This window comes from Sylvia atricapilla, chromosome 7 (genome assembly GCF_009819655.1).
Source record: "Sylvia atricapilla isolate bSylAtr1 chromosome 7, bSylAtr1.pri, whole genome shotgun sequence".
Lineage (NCBI taxonomy): Eukaryota > Metazoa > Chordata > Aves > Passeriformes > Sylviidae > Sylvia > Sylvia atricapilla.
This window is the reverse complement of record NC_089146.1, coordinates 29,248,682-29,257,200: the sequence shown is the minus strand read 5'-3', so window position 1 is coordinate 29,257,200 and position 8,519 is coordinate 29,248,682. Positions and strand designations below refer to the sequence as shown.

The following is an 8,519-nucleotide window of genomic DNA, read 5'->3' as shown; positions in this document are numbered from 1 at the left end:
CACAGGATGTCATAAAAAAAAAAAAAAAAAAAAAAAAAAAAAAAAAAAAAAAAACAACCAACCAACAAACCGACCAAAAACCCAAGTAGGAAAGGTGTGCGAAGCACGGCACGAGAAGCTCCGCGGTGACCTGAGAACTACGAGGGGAACAACAACGACACAAACAAATCTGAGAAATAAACATTTACGGCTGTAAGAGTGCGGGTGAGGGGCCGGGGGAAGCTTTGTCCCAGACAGGGACAGGAGGCTCAAGGCTGCCTGTGGGCGAGCGGAGCACGGTCACGGCGAGGGGTGTCCGTGCACAGGGGCACGAACCAGCCCTTTGGGCAGCGGGGCGGGCGGGACGCCCTCAGCACCCGCGATGGAGCCTCTCCATGGGCACGGGCCGGGGCCGGCTGGCCTCCCCCCGCCCGCCGCCCTGGCCCCGGACACACCCCGGCCCGGGCCGGCTCTAGGACCGGCCGTGGGCTTGCCCGAGCCCGGCCCAGCGCCTGCGCGCAGCGCCGCGGCCGAGCCCCCGAGCCCCATGGAGAGCACCGAGCCCGAGCCGAGCCACAGCCGCCCGCAGGAGGAGGAAGAGGAGGAGGGAGAGGAGGAAGAAGAAGAAGAGGAAGAAGACGACGGCGCCCTCCCGCTCCCGGAGCAGCCCTTGGCCGCGGTGAGGGTGCGGAGGGCGGTGGCGGAGGAGCAGCGTCCCCCTCCCCGGGCCCACGGCCTGCTCCGCCGGGCGGGCGCCGGCCTTTCCTGAGCGCGCTGCCCGGGCCGGGCGGGGAGGCCGCCGGGGCTCGCCCAGCGCTGCCCGCCGCGGCGGCAAGGGGCTACAGGTGGGACGAGCCCATCCTCTGGTGCCTGGGGCCGAGCCCTGCTCGGTGGAGAACGGGGCAGAGCTGTGCGGCGTGACCCTCTGGACTGCCGAGTACTCTTTGCAGCCTCGTCCTGTCCGCTGTCAGAGAGCTTTGTGCACCCTCTATCCTCTTCCCTGATGTCAGATTATTGATTATTATTATTATCAGTTATGGTTTTGTCTCCCCCTCCCTCCTTAATTTCATAAGTGACTCCCCCTCCCTGCTCAGTGCAGCTCTTCCTTTCCACGGTAAGCGTGTGATTACTACTGATTTCTGGCGGCCAGTGTGTAAAAGATAACGATCCTCCTCTGAGATTAAAAGAAAAACATCTTGGTCCGGATGTATTCTGTTTCCTGTGAAAGGGGAGAGGTGGCTACATGTGTCCCGGGTGTCCTGAGGAGGAATTCGCTGGTAATGGGAAGTGTTTGGATAGAAAGTACTGGAGTTGGCTTGTTTGTTTTTTAAAAAAAGATTACTTTGTTACCTGGAAAGGAAAATATTTTTCTTTCTGTATCCTCCTGGCTCAGGGTGGGTTTTGGTACCTGAAGTTGTCAGTTTGTTGACTTTTCTGTTTTCCCGCTAAAGCAGGTTTCCAGTTGTCACTTGCAAATGTGATACAGAACATAGGTATAAAGTAAAGCCCTGTCAAAGCCTTTATCCCACAGAGACCTGTCTTATTTGAACAAATGTGGTGTGGGAGAAGGGGAGGCAAGGTTAGTAGCCTTTGCCTTGTGTGGTTAACGTTACATGAATCTTTATTTTCCTCTTCTAAAAAGATGGAAGACTGTTTGGCAAAGAAAATGGAAATCACGGTTTCAGAAGCTGAAAAACGGACTGGGAGGAATGCCATGAACATACAAGAAACATACACTGCTTACCTCATTGAGACTAGGTGGGTGATGAGAACTCAGTCTCAAGAGTACATGGATGTGCCATTCTAAACAGATTTTCCCTCCTTCCGCCCCTAAAAATAATCAGGTACAGTTGACGAGAGGATTTAGCTGTTTTGTGCTTTGTTAAGTGGTTAACAACCCACTCTGGAGGATCTTTTCCTGTGAAAATTTGGCAGCTGATCTCCAGTTCAGTACTAGCACTGGTTTTGTGTAACTGTGTACTGTAGTTCTTCATTTGGAGCTAGGTGGAAGATGTGTGTTTGAAAGTTGCTGCATTAAAATGGTGTCAACAACTGCTTGATTATTTGTTGGACATAAGTTGGACAAATTTGTACGTGTATTTGTGAGATTATATGTGAGAGAGGTCCAAAGTAACTGTTAGGCTTGCTTGAGGTGACAAGAAAGAGAAGATAAATTAAGACCACACTTAAGTCATGTGGTCAAAATTTATTGCTCAGCTTATATTTGAAGTGTTTTGCTTGATCTGATTACCACATACTCCTTGTAGATGGTTTAAGGGTTAGAGTTAGTTAACTATTTCCTTTCTTCATAGCAGCTTGAACTTTCACTGGGGAACTTACTGCTCTCAATCTTCTTGTGTTAACAAGATTAATACTACTGGTATGATAAACAGTCTCAGTACCACAAACACAAAACTTCAAGTATTGGGTAGTGAGCAAAACTTTAAAATCCCTTCTAACTTTTCCTTGCTTCTCAAACAGTAACAGATGACTCCTATTATGTGGGATCATGTCACTCAGCTGAAGCAAGAATTTCCAAATTAGACTTTGTTACGAGTTTTGTTTAGCTCTTCTTTATATTACTAGTTTTAACCTTTGGGCCTTGCCTTTGGAATTATCTGCTGCACAAAGAAAACTTACTGAAACAAAGCAGTTGCATTTTGCAAAGGCACTGAAGAGTTCAAACTGAAATACTGTCACATAAGCCTTCTATCTGCTAGTTAAAAGGCTTCTTAGCTTGTTTAGCTGATGGACACACCAGTCACACTGACTGCAGGCTTGCTGCGATAAGTTTACTGTATTTTTGCTAAAACTAAAGAACAAAATCCAAAATAGACATGTATTTTTCAAATATTGTAGCTCTTTGACAGTTGCTCAGATGCCTCAAAATACTTCTATAGTGTATTGATATTAAAGATCACACCTTCTCATGTAAGTAGTGTTATTGTTATTGTAATGATATTTCTGAAGGAAAAGTGAAGAAAATTTGAATCCTTGAGGCCTGTGATATGAAGTGTACTCTGGGGGCAGATTTACACAGCCCCAGAACATGCTGACTGCATCTCCTTTTCCAGTCATCCTTGCATTACTTTAGAGTTGCTCCCACTGGTCTTTCCCAGTTGTTCTTTCATAGTAGCAAAACTTTGCTGGCCAGACTGTGTTCCTTCTGTGGTCAGCAAATACCAAGACCGATTACATGTTTGTCACAGAGCAGTTGAAAATGTGGGTTTGTCACATCTCTAATAAAATAGGTTCTCTATTCCTTTTGCTGAGAAGGCAAAATTTCTTGCAAAAATATAATTGGTGGCCATTAAATGTGCGTCCTGCTGAGCCTGTAGCTGTAGGTGGGCTTCTCAGTAATTTGTCTGTGGGTAATAAGATATTTTGTAGCTGAAGAATAAAACTGTTTATAGTAATATAAAGGGAAGACCACTTAATAATAGTTGCATTATGTTTATGTGAACTGGGGTTCTGCCTTTACTGCTATCTAGGATTTAATTTCAGTTTGAATTGAGGAATTCTATCTGGGTGAGTAAGAGACATGAGATGGATACAATTACGACCATGGTATATTTGTTATAGAGCAGGAATTGAGTGCTTAAACCTTTAACACATAAGTTTCGCTGGTGCTGGTGAAAAATGCAAGTGATGGTGTTACTTACTTTTTAAATGAAAAGGTTTATTACTAGACTCACAGTTTTGTGTGACTTTTGTTGATTTTTTTTTATTAATGTGATACTACACTTTGATGTAGATATATTTCTTTGAGACAAACTCCGTTGCTGTAGGCTGCAGGGTGTCAAAAGATTCTAAGGGTTGTGCTTCCTGAAAGCATCTTCTTGCTTTAGACCTTTCTGCATTAGCTAATTCAGTTTTTTTATGATGAGCTATTTCCATTCAATTAGTCATGATGTCAGTTTGTTTCACAGCTTCTGTGTAAACGATACAGTTATTTAAAAATAAATCAATTTTTATATTCTCCCTGTGAGAACAGAGGTCATTTTGACCTATTTGTGGGAAATGGCATTAAGGCAAGTACAAATTCTTAAGATGTGTAGCTACATATTCTTTCTTGAGTTGTGCTCAGCATATCACTTGCTTTCTGTTAGGGAAACAGCAAATATCCAGGATCTTACTTAAACCCAGTCTTGCTTGTTAGAATTTTAGGCACCTGTCTCTTATATCAGAGTCTGCATGAAATTACAAGGACTCAGGTAGAATAAACTCCTGAGTCTGACTCCTGGCTTTGTACTTGTTATTTTTCTTGATAGAGCTGAAAGTTAATCAGAATGCAGAGCATCTCTAAAGTGCTCTGTGGTATTGCACTTTTAATTATAGGAGATACAGGGAATGCCTTTCTTTTCCTGGTCTCCTTTAAAGTAAACAATTTCTTCTGTAGTAGTAGGACACTTCCATTTAGTTCACTTTCCTTTCATTCCTGCTGACTATTAGATTTCTATCCTGACCTTCCCAACCAAACAATATCATGTATTTTTTTTCCCCTCTGTTTTAAATGTTTCTGGCTTTAGGAAAAAGTAGCGCAAGTTTGTGCAGCCTAGTATCTGACCACTTAATAGCAGAACCCTAGTTTCCAGCCCTACTAGTCTTCACTTCCTCTTGCAGTAATTTGACAAGGGGGCTCATTTTATTTCCTCTTTTACTCCTGCGGTATGACTAGGAAGTTACTAGTCTTATTTCTGTTTTCAGTATTTGGAAAGTTTTCTACTAGTTACGTTGTGATATGAGTGTTATCTTCTTCTCTGTTAAGACCTTGGATTGCCTGTCCAAACTGTGAGAACTTCTAAAGAAAGTTTCTGTGAGAGAAATGAACTTGGAGACCAGTAGCTGGCCAGGCCACAGTTCAGTGATAGCAGTGCTGCACTGGGGGATTTCAGGAGTTTTTCTTTTGTTCCATTCCATTTAGTACCCGTCTCAAAGTTTCCTGTTTCACACTGGGCTAGGTGAAAAGTCCGGGTATGGGTTTCCTGAGAAGAGGCACAGGATGGATGCCCACAGAGGGATGTTGTCTCCTGATAAAACAGTAAAGGGCATATTTTGGCCAATGGAAGTCAGGAAGACTTGTCCAAAGTATTCCAAAGGAGGTATGAGGGAAAAAGCCTAAATTCAGCATGAGCTTTAAACGGGAGAGTTGGGAGGTGAAAGAAGACAGAGAATTTGAGAACTTAGTTTTCTGTTGGTTTTTACTTGATTGATACTGTCAATCATTCATCTTCCTGAAAAGTGTATGTTTTAGTTAAATACAGTAAACTGGGTGAGAGTATTAAAACCCCAAAGAATCACTTGGCTGTGAAAAATCTTCTGGCAAGAGAAATGCCTCCTTGTCATACAGCTTGCCAGGTAGAAGAGCAATTATCAGCCATGTGAGAGGCCTGAATACAGAGACTGAGAAACAGTCTGTATTTGTTTGTTCTGAGAAACAGAACAAACAAATAGCTGTTGGGAAAAGTTGCCCATCCCTCTAAAATGGTGTTCCTCTGCACAGGCAGTGAACCTTGCCCACTGCAGGGAGTGGAAGTGTCACGTCTTATACACTGGAAGGTCAAAGGTTGAAAGCAAAGTTAATGCTTCTGCCATTGAAGAGGTGATTGCTTTTACAAGGAAATAAACCTGTGTATTTCCTTCTTGTCTGATTTAGTGCTTCACAGCCATTTGTCTTTTTATTGGATTCAGAATTATTTAATGGCTCATTTAAGATAATTAGTTTTAAATGGGAAGTGAGAAGAGGTTAATTAAATGGACTAAAGTTTTCACACTGACACTTTGAATTAAGGCAAATAAATGAGACATGGAGTAATGTAATCTTTGAATTGGTTATGATAACATCAGTTATAAATGTAAAAGCTGAAGGTTTCAATTTTGTCTTTTTAATTTTTTCAGGCAGGTTGGTTCGTTCGATGAATAACTTGCATTGTTAAAAGTATACTTAAAGGGGAAACATACGGTTTTCCTGCCTGAAGACTGTACAAGTATTATATTGTGTTTTTAGAACCAAAACAAATTGAGAAGTTTGACTGAATGTCAACAAGTGATTATAATCTTAATTGAAACTGGTCTGCAATACTTGCATTTAATGGGTGAGTTCATAACGTGGTCTAAAAAATTAGATGGTAGTGAAGGTATTAAGTGTAATGAGTACCTTTGTGGATTTCTACTTCCTTTCTGAAATGGTGTTCCTGGGGAGGAAATGCTCTTGTAATTGGTGATATTTTATGACCTTGTATGTAACCAGGTGGAGACATTTTTGGTGTGATTAAAAAAAAAAAAAAATCTCTCATCTTGTTTGCCTGTCCTAAATCCATCCATGCAGTTTCAAACTCTTACTACCTCATTTAAAAGGCCATGGTGCTGACACGGGCTCATAACTGAGGGCTGTGCAGTGCTTTCCCACCACAGCTTTGCAAAGAACTTTGCTGCTTCCCTCCTTTACCCAGCTCTGCAGCATTGTGTGCTCTAGAGAGCACAGCCTGGGGGTTTACTGTAAGCCTGGGTGTAAGGGGACATCTGCAGCTGATACTAATAATTTCAAAATGTCTTAAATGTATTCAAATCAATTAATTTAAGAAGCATGGCTCCTTTGTTAGCTGCTACTTAGGTGCCCTCCTGATGAAGATAAAAGCAGCTGTAAAAGGCACTGTTTGCCCTTCTGAGACACTGAGAATAAATGCATGTTAAAATAAAGGAAACAAGTATGATCTGAGATGAGAATAATGTCAGGCTGCTTAACACACACTATGGTATCAGATGCTGTCTAGTTAAGAAAGAATAAACTACACAGGCAAGTTTGACCTTCAAGATGCTCTGGTAGTAATTTAATCTTTTTCTTCAAGGTATAGTGTGAGGTTTTTGTGTCCCTCACAAGGGTTGTAAAGCTTGATTAACTGAGACTAGGGGAAATCTAGCTGCTGTCCACAGATCTGAATTGTCAGAATAAACTGACAGTAGGCTTTAGATGTAGTAAACTTCCTTAGTGTCTTCAGTGTGGACAGGCTGGATGCAGTGAGTGGTATGAACTGCTCTGGCAGTCTGCTTCCTTCCTCCTGGAGTTCTTGAGGCCCTGTGTGGGCATAAAACTTCAAGTAACAAGGTAGTGGTTTGTGCTGATGTAGGACTAGGATTTTCTTTAAAGCTGTGGTCCTTTCCTGCTGAAATGTCATGCTCCCAAATGACCTTTTAAAATTTTTAATATTTAGTTTTCTGCTTAATGTGTGTGAGAGGTTACTACTATGTTGTGTTTTTTTTTTTAATAACTGATGGTTCTTATTAATTCTAGCAAATATAAAGCTGATAAGCAGGCATGTTCAGAAAGGGTTTTTATTTTTATTTTTTTTTCACAGTTAAGGGTCAGCATGGCCTTTGCTGCTCCTGCTTTCTAATCAACTCTGCCAAGCAATTACAGAGCATTATAAGTATGATTTAGAGTGGACCATTCTCCTATCAGAAGGCTGGCACAGCAGCATCTGTGTCTGCAGCACAGATGTGTCCTCCTGGGATGTGGCTGGGTTCTCAGGGCAATCCTGACCTGTTTTTCTTGTCTCCCTATTGATGTTTGCTTGTGCAGCCTGTTCTCAGGCAGGGTCCCCGAAATACTATCTTATATTGATGGTTGCAGTCTTTCTTAAGGGTTGACAATAACTCATCTGGAAGTCTTGAATCTCATGGTGTATGTCAGTGCAGCTGGCTGGTAGGCTGCTGAAGATAAAAAGGATCTCTAATTCTGAAGTACTTTAATGTGAATGTCTTGAATGGCCAGATTGTTGACCAAACCCTGCTGGGAGTTTCTCCTCTAGGAATGTAATGTTTGTGCCTTCAGCTTTCGACTAAGCAATTAATCTTTTGAGGCATAGTAGCTCAATTCCTTATCTGTTCAAATTTGCCTCTTACTCATCAATAGTTCATTCACTAGATACCTGCTTTGAGCTGAAGTGTTCTTGTAATATTTAAATGGTGCAGCAGTTAGTGTGGGGAGGAAAGATGCACAGCCTGTCAGTCCAGGCTCGGCTGAGCTTACCCTCTTCAGAACTCAGTATTTGCAGGTGCAGCTTCATTGAATTAAAATACTCCAATGGGGAAGAATTCTGTGGGATAATGGAAGTGTGAATAGTGGTTATCAGCAGTGTGCTCAACCTTTTTCTCTTGAGTCACTCTCAAATAGTTTTAATCTGAAGCAGTTTGTATTGTATACTATGAATTTATCCCTTTTTCTTATTTGTGGAGTCTTTTTCCCTACAAATTCAGTCATCTGGAATAAATGTCCTTTCCCCAAGGCATGGGTAGATACATAAAAATTGTTCTACCTTACTGAGTTAAAAAAGTATCTTTTGCATTCTTCTGTATGACTTTATTCTGCCTTAAGATGTAACTAAACTCAAGCATATAGCAAGAATTTTCCTTTCTAGTGAGTTCACAAATAGAGACATGTTGTATTTTGTTTAAATGTATCAAGTAATTGGGGCTACTTTGGACTGGGATTGTTTGTTTTTTTGGTAAGATCATTAGAAATCTGACCTTGTAGGTTAACA

The 8,519-nt window shown here is 41.8% G+C and overlaps 1 protein-coding gene across 2 annotated transcripts in view; it reads left to right on the top strand.

Moving 5' to 3' along the window:
- Positions 1-487: 487 nt before the first annotated feature.
- The window catches only part of SNX4 (sorting nexin 4), a 32,944-nt gene continuing 24,912 nt past the window's right edge, over positions 488-8,519 (top strand). The window contains exons 1-2 of one of the 2 annotated variants that reach the window (XM_066323096.1): positions 488-664; positions 1,622-1,737. In XM_066323096.1, the coding sequence (XP_066179193.1) occupies positions 527-664; positions 1,622-1,737 (254 nt within the window). In that variant the 5' untranslated portion in view covers positions 488-526. The remainder of the gene's footprint in view (positions 665-1,621; positions 1,738-8,519) is intronic. The other variant, XM_066323097.1, reaches the window with a different exon arrangement.